Here is a 17,273-nt window from a genome sequence, read left to right as displayed (position 1 = left end):
ATAGTGCATTATAATGTGTTTTATGGTGCATATCATCTCTTTGATACTCAAATTATTCTGTGAGGTAGGTATTACTATGACTATTTCACAGATGTGGAAACTGAGCCATAGAGCAATAAAGTAGCTGGCCCATGGCCACACAGCCAGTAATAGGAGACCTGCAACTGAATTGGAGCCTGGTCAACCATCCTATGATCCTTCAAATGAACCACATTCTTCTTCAAAGTGCTCCGACTTTGTAGGAAGAGTGTGCCAGAACCAATAGGACTAATTTTCTCAAGATGTAAGTAGCTGACTACTGCCTTCTCAACTCCATTTTCTGTATCTATTTCTGGAACAGCTTTGAAATCCCGCACCCTGCAGTTGTCACGATGAGATTTCTTACTTGAACTTTAAATATCTGTACTTTTGCATAAATAAAGAGAGCCTCCAATAGCTCATGAACTATCAAAAGGACTCTCAGAGCTTCCTCTCTCTGCCAGAATCATTATACATTATTAAACTGCAGAGCACCCATTCTGAGCAACAGCTCTGTAAGAAAATACCCTCTTTCTGACTTCTTAAAATTGCTGAGTGCTGTTATGAAAAATTATCATTTGAAAACAAGATGCTAGATATATTTGGATGTTGTAAAGACACAAGATGAGGGCAGGCACTGTTCTGGGGACAATGTGAAGCTCATTTGTTGGTCAGGTTTGAACTAAGAATTTAGTGCTTAAGGATTGCTGATCCTATCTCTCTGATTCATAGCACAATCAATACAGAGTGAATAATGCTAAACATTTAGATCTATCTTGGATTGTGAAAGTTTCTGTTCATGACTTTAAAGCAATGCCTTGGCACCAGAACAAAACACCACTCATCAACTCCCTGGGGCTACAGAATTTTTAGTGTCTTGGTGCTTTGGGTTTGACTTCACACACACTGTGAGCTTTTATGGGCCTGGATTACAAGTGAGGCTCTTCCTTGATCAGCATCAGGTTCCAGAGGTACCAGACAGTGCTGTTGTGCACATTTTTTTCCTCTTCCATTCAGCAAAGGGCAAAGGCAGTGGAGAACACTCCTGCCTCAAACCCAGGAGGAACTTGCTGAGAAAAAGGCGAGAGGACTACTGATGCATGTCTGAGCCACAGACTGAAGAAAAGAACCGAAGAACATTCTCTACCTACCAGGAGAGATGTCTCGCCCTGCACACAAAAGGCCAGAATATCACAAAATAGTAAGACTTTTTTTTTTTTCAAAGAGCCTTGCTTCTACCTTCCAGCAAATGTTTCCTTGAGGGATGTTTTAGTTTTTTGTTGTTGTTGTTGTTTGTTTGTTTGTTTGTTTGTTTTTGTTTTGTTTTGTTGTATTGTTGGGAAGTAATGTTGCAAGTAGAAGGTAGCAGGGAAGCAAAGATGATGTTTGGGAATGAGCCTACTGGGAATAGTTACAAGTATCTCTTAATAGTGTAGCAGGTTAATCAATTTTTATACAGAATTTTGGGGCATGCTTTGCTGATGGATGACTTGAATAAACTATCAAATATTCCTTTTGCCTCTAAGATAAAATATGAAAATATCAATTAATATGCTGTATTTAATGTTACATTAAATAGCAAATAAAATGTGCAGTCAACTATGTGTAAATTGAATAGGAAAAGAGCATCAAATACAAAGAATCAAAAGATTGTCATTAAAAAGTCATTCCTTAAGTCATAGTCTTAAACCTGTTTGTATTTTATGTACACTGTTGTTCTTTCTATATATTCCTAATTCATTTATTCCTAAAGCTTAAAAAAAAACCTTTAACTGTAGCTTTAATAATCCAGATATTACAGGTAGGAAAACTTATGGCTATGTTTAATGCTGTGTTAATTATTTCAGGGACTGGTGAGCATTTAGTGTAATTAGGTGATTTCATCTGTGTGCTCTCAGGGCTGCATTGACAACCTGGTGAGCACCAGCTGGAAATGCCTACAAGTATTCTGTATGCCATTCTGGGATCTTGAACTATTTGAACTGTTGAGCTATTAAATGACAAAAATGTATAACACAGAGTTCATATTGTGCCTAAATCACCACACACACACACACCAGTTAAAAACTTTTTTATACTGATGTACCCAAAACCACTGGAATGAATTACTAGAGTTCTATTTTTCACATGAAAGTGATTAATTTTATTGTTTTAAAAATCGTAAACAAATTCCTGTTGATATTTCTTAGGATCTGTAGTTTGGATTTGAGACCTGCTAGATATGCAGTTCAAAGTATAATCTCAGGTCATAAAGCAAAATGAAGACACTGTACTTGAAACCTGGGGGTGGGGGTGGGGAACAGGTTTAAAGATGTATTAGTATATCCCAAGGGAGAGAAAATACCTGAGGCTAGAGGCTGTAACATATAGCAGGGGCTCACTTTTTTCTCTCTCCTTTGTGCAAGTTCATATTTGTGTAGAGTCGCAACAAGCACATTCCTCCCCTTCCTCTCTCTTCCTCCCCCTCTCTATTTCCCCCTCCCCTCCTCATTCCTTTTCTCCCTCCCCCTCTCTCCCTCCTCTTCCATTTCACCAGCATCCTTTCTTTCTCTCTCTACTCTTTCCCTCTTCCTCTCCCTCCTTTCTCCCCTCTTCTCTCTCCCTCTCCCTGCTCCTTCCCCTCCCTACTCCACACCCATCACCTTTGTTTATTTCTATGCTGCAACATTGGTACATAACAGTGTTTTATTTTCTGTTGCAGTTTCTTCTATGTTAGGCAGAAGCTTCATCTATAACTCCTGGGTATTTGTTGTGTTCTATGTTGAGGCTCTTCGGGAGTTGATACCAGGAGTATTTACCAGGAATCTAATTGAATATTTGTGACCCTCAGTGTTAGGTTAACATTCTTTTTGTTCATGTCTTTTGCTTACATCCCTTATTTCCTAGTAAAAGTATTAATATTATTTTCTTATACCTAAAATGTATATATTACCACAATACCAATTAACATGCAATATAAAGTAATTTATGTTTATGCTACATATACTTTTGACATTTTATTTCTAGTTTTCACATAAATTAGGGCTATATCTACCAAATAATATTTAGATTCTTTAAAATTTTATCATCAATAAATATGTCCACTTGACAAGGAGGCACATTTGTCATAATATAAACCCGCATAACTCATTCAGCTGTCCCCAAGTGAGGACACTGGGGCATTGAGTTAACGTTGGAATTATTTCTATCAAAAGTCATGGTGTTTTATGGAAGTCAAGTTGCTTTGTTTGGGACCTTTAGGATGGACTGTGTGGAACATGTCCTCACCAGGCTCCCTTCCCTTTCAGGGGAAGTACTTCTTGGCAGGAACAAGACAGACTTTTAAAATGCACTAATCAAATTTTGTGTTCTGATTCCATTATTTTCATTTTATCTATACTAAATGAAGCTTGGCTAGAACCCCTTTTTGCTTTTAATTTTTAATAAAAATTGGAACATAATTTGAAGTTCTATTAAAAAAAAAGAAGCAACTAATGTTTATATTTGGGTCCTCTAAAACTCTCCTCTTTAAGCAAAAAGAGCAAAAAAAAAAAAAAAGTGGTCAGGATCAGCTTGAAGGCCACGTTGGTAGATCCAGGATTCAGAAGGGGCCATGCAGAGTCATGAAAAGACTCAACATTTTTTATTTACAACTGAAAACTGGCAGTGTAAAGTATAAGTCTTTCCAGAATCATGATTGCATAAGAAATTAATAGTTAAAAAAAAAACCTTCCACCATAAAAATATGCATCGGGGTATGCAATAGATACAAATGCAAAGGAAGATGTGAGAAGTCAGTCTTCTCAGGTGAAAAGGTAGACTTCCTTCTCAGCTCATCTCCCAGCCTAGCACTCTATGTAAATGATGACTCAAGAGTGCAAGTTGTTACAGTATTGGGCGAGTGAGACAGGTGAGAAGTTGATGCCCAGGTGTAATTTCAGCCCATAGATTAAAAATAAAGAACACAGCAATAGACCATCATAATTGCCTGTAACAAAGCCATGCATTTTTCTCCCCTACAGAACAAAGACCTTTTTGTACTCACCTATGGAGCTCTGGTTGCTCAGCTATGCAAGGATTATGAAAAAGATGAGGATGTGAACAAATACCTAGATAAAATGTAAGTTGAAGTCTCCTTGCTACAGAATATCTACTGTGTCTTGATATTACTGAGTTTTCTTTCTTTTTCTTTTTCTTTCTTCCTTCCTTTCTTTCTTTTTTCTTTCTTTTTTTCTTTCTATTTTCTTTCTTTCTCTCTCTCTCTCTTTCTCTCTTTCTTTCCCTGTTTCTAATGTCTTGCTCTACTTCACCAGCTCCTCCACGGCTTCTACGAGCCACGTTCAAGAACGGAACATTATTTTTTAAAACTCAGCTTAAAATAATAGGAAAGAATTTCCCCTCTCTATTGAATGCAAAATTCTCTTTTCTCAGGTTGGAAATTATTTCATTATTAGTCACCTATGAGCAGACAATGTGATGGGCTAAAGGTTCTTTTAGAAAGATGATGGAATATCTGCTTTGATTTAAAATTTTCATAATTCCTTACCATGAAGATATTTGCTTACATAAGCATGGAATGCCTATTGGGGCTATGCAATAACCAAGCAAACAAACAGAAAACTAGCAGTAGTAGCCTGTGAAAAAGAATGATATAAGAGGGATTTGATGGAAAGGACAGTGTCTTTTTCTTGTATAGTACTTTCATTACTCCAGTGTTTAAAGACTATTTAGAATATAAAAACCCCATCTTTCCTTTTTAAATAAAGCCCATTTTCCTTTTTATTTTATTAGTGAAGATTCCTCTCGGTTATATTCAACCTTCTAGTCTTCCCCAAATAATCGAATGATCATCAAATTATTGCAACAATGTCACTATTTTTAAGTTTTTAAATGTTTTTGGGCACATGTCCATTACACATAATAGTTGGTTTCACTATGACTCTTTCACACATGTTCACAATACATTTTTTTAAATTTTTATTAATTACACTTTATTCACTTTGTATCCCCCCATAAACCCTTCCCTTCTCCCCTCACAATCCCACCTTCCCTCCCCCTTCTCTAGGCATGCCCCTCCTCAAGTCTGCTGATAGGGGAGGTCTTCCTCTCCTTCCTTCTGATCCTAGTCTATCAGATCTCATCAGGAGTGGCTGCATTGTCATCTTCTGTGGCCTGGTAAGGCTGCTCCCCATCAGGGGGAGGTGATCAAAGAGCAGGCTAATCAGTTCATGGCAGAGGCAGTCCCTATTCCCATTACTATGGAACCCACTTGGACACTGAACTGCCATGGGCTACATCTGTTCAGGGGTTCTAGGTTATCTCCATGAATGGTCCTTTGTTGGAGTATCAGTCTCAGGAAAGACTCCTGTGCTCAGATTTTTTGGTTCTGTTGCTCTCCTTGTGGAGATCCTCTCCTCTCCTCTCCAGATCTTACTATTTCCCACTTCTTTCATAAGATTCCTTGCACTCTGCCCAACAGTTGGCCATAAGTCTCAGCATCTGCTTCAATAGTCTGCAGGGCAGAGCCTTTCAGAGGCCCTCTGTGGGAGGCTCCTAACTTGTTTCCTGTTTTCTTCTTCTTCTGATGTCCATCCTCTTTGCCTTTTGGGATGGGGATTCATCATTTTAGCCAGAGTCCTCCCTCTTAATTAGTTTCTTTAGGTGTACAGATTTTAGTAGGTTTATCCTATATTATATGTCTATATGAGTGAGTATGTACTGTGTGTGTCTTTCTGCTTCTGGGATACCTCACTCAGGATGATCCTTTCCAGTTCCCACCATTTGCCTGCAAATTTCATGATTTCCTTGTTTTTCATTGCTGAGTAATACTCCATTGTGTAGATGTACCACAATTTCTGCATCCATTCTTCACTTGAGGGGCATCTGGGTTGTTTCCAGTTTCTGGCTATTACAAATAAAGCTGCTACAAACATGATTGAGCAAATGTCCTTATTGTGTACTTGAGCATCTTTTGGATATATGCCTAAGAGTGGTATAGCTGAATCTTGAGGAAGTGCTATTCCTAGTTGTCTGAGAAAGTGCCAGATTGATTTCCAGGGTGGTTGTACAAATTTACATTCCCACCAGCAGTGGAGGAGGGTTCCCCTTTCTCTGCAACCTCTCCAGCAAGTGTTGTCACTTGAGTTTTTGATCTTGGCCATTCTGATGGGTGTAAGGTGAAATCTCAGGGTCGTTTTGATTTGCATTTCCCTGATGGCTAATGATGTTGAACATTTCTTTAAGTGTTTCTCTGCCATTGGATATTCCTCTAGTGAGAATTCTCTGTTTAGCTCGGTTCCCCATTTTTTTAATTGAATTACTTGATTTGTTGCTTTTCAGGTTCTTTAGTTCTTTATATATACTGGCCTCTGTCAGATAAAGGGTTGGTGAAGATTCTTTCCCAATCTGTAGGCATTCGTTTTGTTTTGATGACGGTGTCCTTAGCTTTACAGAAGCTTTTCTGTTTTCATGAGGTCCCATTTATTGATTGTTGCTCTTAGAGCCTGTGCTGTTGGTGTTCTGCTCAGGAAGTTGTCTTCTGTACCAATTAGTACCTTCTCCACTTTTTCTTCTAACCGATTTAATGTGTCTGGATTCATGTTGAGGTCTTTGATCCACTTGGACTTTAGTTTTGTGAAGGGTGATAAGTATGGATCTATTTGCATTTTTCTACACGTAGACATCCAGTTGGACCAGCACCATTTGTTGAAGATGCTATCTTTTTTCCATTGTATGGTTTTGGCATCAAAGATCAGGTGTCCGTATGTGTGTGAGTTTATTTCTGGGTCTTCTATTCTTCAAGCCCAGATGTCAACATTCCTTACCTCTCCCCATCTCTCCAGCTCTTACATTCTTTCTGCGTCTCCATCCACAGTGTTCTCTACACCTTGAAAGGAGTGATACTGAGGCCCCATGTTTTAGCCTGGCATTCAATGGTCATTAATTTTCAATGTTCTGAGTATAAGTGAGTCACTACTTTCAACTACACACACACAAAACAACAGTCTACAGATTGGGAAAGGATCGTCACCCAACCCTTTATCTGACAGAGGGCTAATAACCAGAATATATAAACAACTCAAGAAGTTAAACACCAACAAACCTAGTAATCCTATTAAAAATTGGGTACAGAGCTAAATGGAGAATTCTCAATAGAGGAATATCAAATGGCAGAGAAACACTTAAAGAAATGTTCAACGTCCTTAGCCACCAGGGAGATACAAATCAAAATGACCCTGAGATTTCACCTTACACCCATCAGAATGGCTAAGATAAAAACTCAAGTGACAACACATGCTGGAGAGGATGTGGAGAAAGGAGAACCCTCCTCGATTGCTGGTGGAAATATAAACCTGTACAACCACTTTGGAAATCAATCTGGCGCTTTCTAAGACAATTAGGAGTAGTGCTACCACCAGATCCAGGTATGCCACTCCTGGTCATACATCCAAAGAATGCTCAAGTACACAACAAGAACATTTGCTCAACCGTGTTTGTAGCAGCTCTATTTGTAGTAGCCAGAAGCTGGAAAGGACCCAGATGCCCCTCAACTGAGGAATGAATACAGAAATTGTGGTATATTTACAGAATGGAATACTACTCAGCAATTAAAAACAAGGAAATCATGAAATTTGCAGGCAAATGGTGGGAAGTAGAAAAGATCATCTTGAGTGAGGTATCCCAGAAGCAGAAAGACACACATGGCATATAGTCACTCATAAGTGGATATTGGACATACAGTATAGGATAAACATACTAAACTCTATACTCCTAAAGAAGCTAAACAACAAGGCAGACACTAGGGAAGATGATCAATCCTCATTCAGAAGGACAAATGTGATACACATTGGAAGCAGGAAAAGACAGGAAACATGCCAGGAGCCTACCACAGAGGGCCTCTGAAAGACTCTATTGATTGAGGTATCAAAGCAGAGGCTGAGTCTCATAGCCAAACTTTGGGCAGAGGGCATGGAATTTTATGAAAGAAGTGGGAGATAGAAAGACCTGGAGGGGACAGGAGCTCCAAAAAGAGACCAACAGAGCCAAAAAAAAAAAAAAAAAAAAAAAAAACCTGAGACCTGGGAGACCTGTAGAGACTGATACCCCAACCAAGGACAAAGCATGGAGAGGACCTAAAACCCATAGACTCAGTCTGCAAGTGGAATCCCTAGTAAGGGGAACAGGGACTGTCTCTGACATGAATTCAGTGACAGGCTCTTTTATCACCTTCCCCTGAGGGGGGAGCAGCCTTGCCAGTCCACAGAGGAAGACAATGCATCCACTCCTGATGAGACCTGATAGGCTAGGGTCAAATAGAAGGGGAGAAGGACCTCCCCTATCAGTGAACTGGGGGAACGAAATACGGGGAGAAGAGGGAGAGAGGGTGAGCTTGGGAGGAGATGAGGGAGGGGGCCACAGCCAGGATACAAATTGAATAAATTGTAATAAATTATAATAACAAAAAAATGTTATTTTGGAAAAAAAAACTGTTCATAATGTAAAATAAAATTTTAAATGCAAAAATGATAGCAATGTTTCTCCAGTAATTTTATACAGTCAAAAAAATCTAAACTAAAACCTATCTATCTACCTTTGTTAAGCACAATTTTAAAAGCTGATCCTCAATTTCAAATTGAATTGCAAAGATCTAGAAGCCCAAGTTGAGGACGCTAGGAAAATATGGTCAAAAAAAAAAGTTTCTCTTACCAAAGCTGGCAGCAGCACTATTACACAGATATAAAGACGATTATTTATAAAGCAGTTTGATATGTCCACCTAGCAAAACAACAACAGTAGCTTCCCTACTCTGGCCTAGGACCTTCCCAGCCTGTTGTGGTTGCTGTTGTATTCATCCCTTTTTACTTACTTATTTATTTATTTACATTTTTTTCCACAATTTGTTCATTATATATATCGATTGAAGCCCCCCTCAATTTCCCCAGTCTTAAACGTGAATTTCTTCCCATGGGGAGGTCATGAAATCCAGGAGGTTACCACATATCAGACACTGTTGCACCCCTGTACTGGCTTTGCTTGGCTGGTCAGTATTGTTGCTCAGAGGACCCCACCCAACCTTGGAACTAAGCTTTTTGTTTAATAACCTATGGCTTCTGAAAACAGAAGCTACCTGCACAGGATTCAGACCTTAAATTTGTTTTTTAAATTATTTATTTATTTATTTATTTGTTTGTTTATTTATTTATTTATTTTGTGTGTGTGTGTGTGTGTGTGTGTGTGTGTGTGTGTGTGTGTGTGTGAAAATGTGTGCGCATGCACACATGCTATAACACGTATGTGGAGGTCAAAAGGCAACTCTGGGCGATTGTTTCAGTTCTCCCACTTTACAGGCTCTGGGAATCGAACACAGTTCATCAGGCCTGTGCGCAAAACTTACCAAAGCCACCTTGCCAGTTCTCCAACTTAACTTTTTTTTTTTCTTTAGGATCTCTCACTGAACACAGAGCCCACTGATTGCCAACACTGGCTACCAGCAAGCTCCTCCCATCCCCTTAGTTGTAGATTCACAGACACACTCCTGCTACCACGCCGAGCTTTCACATATGTGCTAGGGATCTGAGAGCCTTCGTGCTTGCAAGGCAGGCACATCACTGGCTGGGCCATCTCCTCAGCCAGGACATCATCTTATTTTTGATTGGCTTACCAAGTATCAGATCTCGTTATAGCTTCTTCATACACCATGGATTTGTTGACTCCCCCCATCACTTGTTCTCTCCCCATCTCCCCAACTGACCTTCCCACCTAAACTGTTCTAGCTCTAGAGTTTTTTAACCTTTTAATTGTGGACTGTGAAAAGGGCTGTAGCAGATTATGGCAGGGAAATATGTATGGATTGTAAGACTTATTCAGGCAGGGTGAAGGAGAAATTGAGCCTAGGGATTTTTAGTTTTTTTTTAATTTTTTATTAATTACACTTTATTCATTTTGTATCCCCCCATAAGCCCCTCCCTCAGTTTTAAAAAGAGTCCATGGTGTTTTTGCAGGAGAAAGCAGAGAAAGTCACCACAAAGTACAACTTGAAAAAAAAGTTTTAAATTCTTATTTTCTTCCATTTTTATGTGCTTACACTCTTCTTTGCGGGGGGGGGGGGGGGGGGGGGAGTGAGTTCTTTTTAGGATCAGTACAAATAATTTTGTTGCGTTTCTTGATTGTTGCTTTTTCAAAGAAGCAAATGTCTGCACGGCATCTGCAGCCTCTTTCCTTTCTTAGCTGAACTGTCTGAGTCTGTGAGAGCTAATACCATTGCTTAAGCTTAGGACATACAGCTGCTGCAGCATTTCCAGAAACGACTCCAATTTATTTGACTTACATTAATTAATTCTGTGTTGTATATGGATTAGCTGTAGAAGACAAAGAAACTCCCCTGTTTGATTAAAAATATGTCTTGGTGAACCCAGTGAATAGCTTAACAGACGTGAGTATAGTAAGAGTATGCAAAGAAGAAACCTTGAGATACTGTAGTGAGGCCTTGCTTAATTTAAAAAAAGAAAAGTTTTCATATTTGAATTTCTTGACTAGCTTCTGAGAGCATTTCACATCTTAAATCTCACATATAAATGCGTATTTGTAGAAACGTATCCTTTGGTGGAAGCCAATATATACATAATTTTGTATGTATGGTACACGTGCTGCTCATTACATTCTTTTCATCTTTGCCCTCCCTCTGTGGCTGAGCTCATAACTATACATAATAATAATTAGCAAATATTGGACTCTTAAGGTCCCCATTTAGCTGTCTTTTGGAATAGACATCCTGCTCTTATCTTTGTGGCTATGCGCCTAGCCTTTAACGGTTAGCCATCTCTCCCTCTCTCTGCACAGAAGTCCTGCTCTTAATAAATAGAACATCTCAGTAGGCTTGGTGAATTATTAAGGATTCTGACCTCAAATCTATTTCCCCATAACTGCCAAGCTACCAGAGATTTTTCCACTTTTTAGGTTCCAAGGCTCAACTATTGCCTTGAAAAACTTCAACCCTGATTTGTCCTGGGTTTTCTGCTGCTCTGTCCAGATGGTTTTATTTGTTTATTTCTATATGGCTTTGAAAGTAAAGGCCTTTGGGGGTGGGAGAAGGCTAGAAGTTTATAAAAATAATATTCCTTTTTGTTTCTATTTTAAGGTCTTATTTCTGTAACTGGATTAGAGGCTCTTAAAAGACAGAGACTGTAGCATCTCTTAGGGTCCTTCTTAGAAATTTAAGTTTCTTGGGCTGTCTTGTTTAAGGAGGCTGCTGAGCCATCTTAACCACGTAGTCTGTTATAGTGTGACACTTCAGTGAAAGTTTTCTGAATTGAACTTCAGCTGCTGTTAGAGGCAGTGGGGGGGGGGGAGTTAGTAGGTAAATATGTACCTTCCCCTGGACCCATCATTCCAGTTTCTATCAGGTGAAAACGTGTTTTCTGAAGTTGCTTGCCCACCCTGACACACACACAGGTGGGAAGGGGGATAATGGGAAGGAAGGGAAATAAACTTAAAAAATTAAGTATTGAAACTTTCACAGGCAACTAAAGAAAATTTCTCTGTTCCCATCCCCTCTTCCTTGCACAGCTTCTCTTGTAAATGCAGCTCCTCTGTCATGATGAGTACACTAAAGGAAGGTTGAGTAGCCAGGGCCACACCTGCAGCAGAAAAGTTAGCAAGGATCTTTCTGTTTCGAAATAACTAGCAGCAAGAAATATTGGGCCCCAGGCAACTGTCTTTCTCTAAATTTACAGTCAAGTTTGGGCCAGCTTCAACCTCAGTCATACTCCTCTGCCTGCAGAGACTAATTAATATTTCCTGGATACACTGATCTCTGCTTCTGTGGTTGGTGGAACACACACAAACCCATTATCTAAGACAATTTGACGTGTTCCATCAGCCTAGTTTGTTATCTACTGTGCAAGTTATACTTAACTTCATCCACAGGGGTTACGGTATTGGGACGCGGCTGGTGGAAGACTTTTTGGCTCGATCCTGTGTGAGAAGATGCCATAGTTATTCGGAAATTGTCGACATAATCGCCCAGGTAAACGCATATCTGATTATATCAATGTGTCCTAGGAACATGTCAAGCAAGAGGATATACACCTATAATCCAATACTTCTACCATTTGAGGGGTTGAGGCAAGAGGATTGTGAGTTCCAGGTGTGGACAAGTTCTAGGCCAGCCTAAGCTCCATGAGATTCTGTCTGAAAAACAAAACAAACAACAAAAAAACAACTTGAATTCTTTCTGAGTTTGGCAGTTTCCAGTTAGGACTACACAGTTTCCATCTCCATATGTTGCTAGATGCTGAGAGAGGAGATTATGATTGAAAAATCTTTGTATTTTCATACAGATATGTAAGTATTATACACTGAAGACCAAGGTGTATATATGTATATATATATATATATATATATATATATATATATATTTATGTGAGAATGTGTGAGTGTAAGAGATTATGTGTGAGCGTGTGTGAGTGTGTGTGTGTTGTGTATGTGAGTGTATCACACTGGTGACAGTATTTTACAAGGTATTGGGCAGGTGGCTTGGCTGGTGAAGTATGTGTTACACAAGCATGAGGACTCATGTTCAGATTGCCAGCAGGGCTACCGTTGGAAAGTTCTGGGATGGCCTGCAGGTGTCAATCATCTGCAGCAAGAAGTCTCCAATGGGAAAGCATCTCTGGCAGGTATTGGCGGCGGTAGGTCGTCTTGGAGGCTGAAGGCAGCTGCAGAGATGCCGTCCTTTACGCAGCCAACGTGTAGTTGGGAAGCTGTGAAAAAAACAAAAAATAAAACCAACAACAACAACAAAATGCAACACAGGCTTGGATCCTGAGATCTTCAAGCTTCTTCCTGAAAAGAGCAGGCCAGGTTTCCAGCCCTGGAACTGGGCTTTGAAGTCTTCCTCTCTGCTTCCTCCTGCAGGTCTGAATGAGTCAGGTTTCAAATGAGTGAAGTTTCAAATGACCTGAATTTTAGGGAACAAATTAGGTCCCAGATAGGCTGAATGTAGGTCTGAAAATAAGGTTAAAAAGAGAGAGAGAGAACAATCAGAGAAGACCTATCAAATTTAGAGGGGAGAGGGGTTCTAAACCACCCAAAAGTTGCCCCCCCTCAAAAAAAAAAAAAAAGAAAAACCACAGTTAGGTCTATAGGTCTCTGTGTCTGAAGAAATAAGGAAGTGGAGGTTTTGTGGGTTTTGTTTTTTGTTTTTTTTTTTTTTGTTTGTTTGGTTTTTTTCAAATTTTGTTAGTTCCTAGTTGCTATGGAAGTTTTTGCAGGCTATTCTTCATTCAGCCTGACAGTTTTGTTCATTGCTTGTGTTTCCTTGACTTGTTCCTACAAGACAAATACCTTGCAAGTGCGTTGTGAGGATAAATCGAATAGACTGGACAACCCACAGCAGGACCAAATTTAATCATGTGGAAGGGACTAGTGTTTACCAGCATCAGAGATTATTTTCTGGAGCAATATTTTCCCAGGAGAAAAGAAAAGCTTTCTGTGTTTTCCTTGGTATGTGATGCATGTGCTGGCTAGTCCTACACAGCCCTGACATACAGAAGACAGCCAGGAACCATCCAAGACTAGCTCATCATTCTTAGAATAACACATCTTTAGCCAGAGCCCTTTCATCTCAGCCCTGTGGTTATCAGGCTAGCATTGCTATTCTGTGACCTAGTTAGTACTTGAGGGCACAAGATGCGTAGGAGGCGTTGGTGGAATTCGGTTCACACAACAGACCTACTAAGCTGGTTTCGTCTTCTTTTCTCTTCTGAGCTCTGATAAGTACAAACATGGTGAAATGGACGCTTCACACGAACAGCCTTGACCCCAACCACACAGCACTTGCTCTGTGATTCTGAACGCAGGCAGAATCGGGCTTTGGTCCTTCAGTCTCAGAGCATCGCTCTGAGAAGGCAGAACAGGCGTTGATTATTGCCATTCTTTTCCCCAATAAGAAAACCAAGTTCCAGAAAGAATATGATAGAGATGAGTAATATACATGAAGAAAGAAGCTTTCAGAACCATAATCCAAACAAAAGTTGTTTCCACTGTATTATTACTGTTATTATTTTATGGTTAGTGAATCATAAGGCTGAGATTGGAATCCAGCTGTCTTCCAACATCAACACAGGGAATATAACATTCCATTAAACATTTATTTTTAAAGCAAAGCAAAACAAAACAAAGCAGCCCCTTTCCGTATGTATTTGTGGGATAAGCAAGATTCTGCAGCAGCAGTGTTGTGTGAATATTCACGTGTGGGAGAACATGTAAGTGTAGGTGCACATGCGTGGAGCCCAGAGGTCAACCCCAGATGTCAGACCTGAGGTCTGAGGCACCGCCTATGAGGTCTCTCATTATCATGGTGTCCCCCATTCACCTAGGCTGCCTGGCCAGAGAGGCCCTGTCTCATCCTCCACAGCATCTGGGATTATAACACATGCGATTACATCTGCCTTTTTCACATGCGGCCACACCTGGCTCTTTATGTGGCTACCGGGCATCATACAGGTCCTTACCCTTACATGGCAGACACTTCGCCAACTCAACTGTCTCCCCACGACTTGAAAGCTGAAGTTTTAAAATGAAACAGCTTTTTTACTAAGCCAGTTAGGAGAGGGATTCTATAAAAATACTTGTCATTTTAATGTAAACACTGTAATAGAAATGTATTAGCATATAGGGCTCTGCTTATCGAGTTCCCACTGGTACCTCCCCCAGCCTTTTGATTTGTGAATCATTGTATTCCAATAATGATGATTCTGAGATTGCTTTGGGAATGACTTCCCTTGGGCTTTACTGGAATTCATCCCAGAGTCTTTAAATGCATATAAATTTTAAATTTAAAATATACGTAAGAAAAACCAAGCTTCCGGAGTATTAAGACAGAACACTGGCTGATAACTTTGCACAGTCATATAATATGGGAAATAAAAGCTCTTGCATTTAAGCTTGTTTGTTAGGGTTGACATCTGAAAATGAAATTAATTTTAAGAGCTGATTTGGACTCCCTTCTAAAAACATGTTCATAGATCAGTAGACCTTTTAATTTATTCCTCTGGTTCTGTTTATATGATCTACATATTTTCTATTTAAATACTGTAACATAGTTATGTTTCACAGGAACGTGATTAGCAGGTTATTTTAATAAATCAGATAACTGGTTGGGAATGGACGTTTGTGAAAGAACTGGAGGTTATCTTCTGTCATGCACTAAAAGATTGGAGCTCATCTGATCTGTGCTCAGTACATTGGGATATACTAGGAGATACTGGCTGTTGGTCCAAGTCATCTCCAAAGTGAGCAGCACAGTAGCACAGGGGCCCCTTCAGTTTTCTCTGGGTGTTAGTTATTCTTAGCTCTGTGGATCTAGGGTGGCAATCCCTCTGATTCATCTAAATCAGAAAAACAAGGAAACTAGGCTTCTGTGTTGGTTAGCCTTTTGTCAACTTGACACACAAATTCGAGTTATCTGGAAGGAGGGAAGCTTAATTGAGAAAATATCTCCATAAGATCAGTCTGTAAGGCATTTGTGTAATTAGTGATTGATCGGGGAGGGTCAGCCCATTGTGGGTGGTGCCAGCCCTAGGCTGGTGGTCTTGAGTTCTATAAGAAAGCAGTCTGAGCAAGCCATGAGGAGCAAGCCAGTAAGCTGCACTCCTTCATTGCCTCTGCATCAGCTCCTGCCTCCAGATTCCTGCCCTGCTTGAGTTCCAGTCCTGACTTCCTTCGGTGATGAACAGCAATATGAAAATCTAAGCCAAATAAAGCCTTTCCTCCCCAACTTGCTTTTGGTCATGATGTTTTGTCATAGCAGTTGAAACCCTAACTAAGACAGCTTCTCTAGTAGAAAAGGAATCCATGTAAGAACTTTTAGGTAGGTGTGATGGCATAAACTGTAGTTCCAGCACTTGGGAACTGTGAGGCAGGAGGATCATGAGTTCAAGACCAACCTAAGCTACACAGAAATTGAAACCGTCTACAGAATAAGACACTGTGTCAATACAAAATAAAACAAAACAAAACAGAAAGAATTAACTTTTTTCCTAATCAAAATTATTCTCCAAAAAATCTCTAACAAATAATTTAGGAAAGTTATTCTTGGCTACAGTGATGAAAGTCTCACATGGAACATTCTTGTTACCTGAGCTCATCTGGAGAATGTTGTCTGTGTGCTGTTGGCTACCGGAAGATTATACAACCAAACCCCAAAATAGCAGTTCCAGTAAGGACTATGGTGCATGTTTAGTAGTTCATTTTAAGGGTCCTAAGCTAGAACTTGGGACTTGGTAAAATGAAATATTAGTTGGAAAAGTGAAAGAAAAAAAAAGATGAGAAGGAAGAAGGGAGAAGAAATGAAAGCAAGCTTTTGTTTAGGGCCTTTGGGAAGAGAGCTTTTCTCTAACAGGGAGGGGCATGTGCATGCTTGTCAGACTGTTATGGGCTCCCTCAGCCCCTTTCTTTCTTTTAAAAAATTATTAATTTATTATTTTATTATTTGTTACAAGTTATTCACTTTGTATCCCCCCTTGTCTCTTCCCTGTCCCACCCACCCTCCCTTCTCTCTCCATATGCCCTTCCCTAGTCCCCTGATAGGAGAGGACCTCCTCCCCTTCTATTTGACCCTAGCTTATCAGGTCTCATCAAGGCTGGCTGCATCATCTTCCTTTGTGGCCTGGCAAGGCTGCACCCCTCAGAGATGTGATCAAAGAGCAGTCACTGAGCTCATGTCAGAGACAGCTCCTGTTCCCCTTATTAGGGAACCCACTTAGAGACTAAGCAGCCTATGGGCTTCATCTGAGCAGAGGGTCTAATTCCTCTCCATGGTCCTTGGTTGGAGTATCAGTCTCTGGAGGCCCCCCCCCCGCCCCCAGATTGACTCTGTTGGTCTCCTTGTGGAGTTCCTGTCCTCTCCAGGACTTTCTATCTCTCCCTTCTTCCATAAGATTTCCTGTATTCTGCCCAAAGTTTGGCTATGAGTCTCAGCCTCTGCTTTGATACCCTGATGGGTAGAGTCTTTCAGAGACCCACTTTGGATAGCTCCTGTCCTGGGCCTCATCTTCTACTTCCAGTATCTATCCTGTTTGCCCTTCTTAATGAGGATTAAGTATCTTCCCTAAGGTCCTCCTTGTTGTTTAGATTCTTTAGGACTATAGATTTTAGTATGCTTATCCTATATTATGTGGCTAATATCCACTTATAACTGAGTATATACCATATGTGTCTTTCTGCTTCTGGTTTACCTCACTCAGGTTGATCGTTTCTAGTTCCATCCATTTGCC

The 17,273-nt window shown here is 40.1% G+C and overlaps 1 protein-coding gene across 1 annotated transcript in view; it reads left to right on the top strand.

The window, feature by feature from the left end:
• Window positions 1–1,177: 1,177 nt before the first annotated feature.
• Window positions 1,178–17,273, top strand: part of Trappc3l (trafficking protein particle complex subunit 3L) — a 59,336-nt gene continuing 43,240 nt past the window's right edge. The window contains exons 1-3 of the mRNA XM_055616062.1: window positions 1,178–1,219; window positions 4,020–4,117; window positions 11,923–12,022. Coding sequence (XP_055472037.1) covers window positions 1,178–1,219; window positions 4,020–4,117; window positions 11,923–12,022 — 240 coding nt within the window. The remainder of the gene's footprint in view (window positions 1,220–4,019; window positions 4,118–11,922; window positions 12,023–17,273) is intronic.

Source organism: Psammomys obesus, unplaced genomic scaffold (assembly GCF_907164565.1).
Source record: "Psammomys obesus unplaced genomic scaffold, mPsaObe1.curated_primary_1811, whole genome shotgun sequence".
In the NCBI taxonomy this organism is placed as follows: domain Eukaryota; kingdom Metazoa; phylum Chordata; class Mammalia; order Rodentia; family Muridae; genus Psammomys; species Psammomys obesus.
This window is presented reverse-complemented; position numbering and strand designations above follow the sequence as displayed.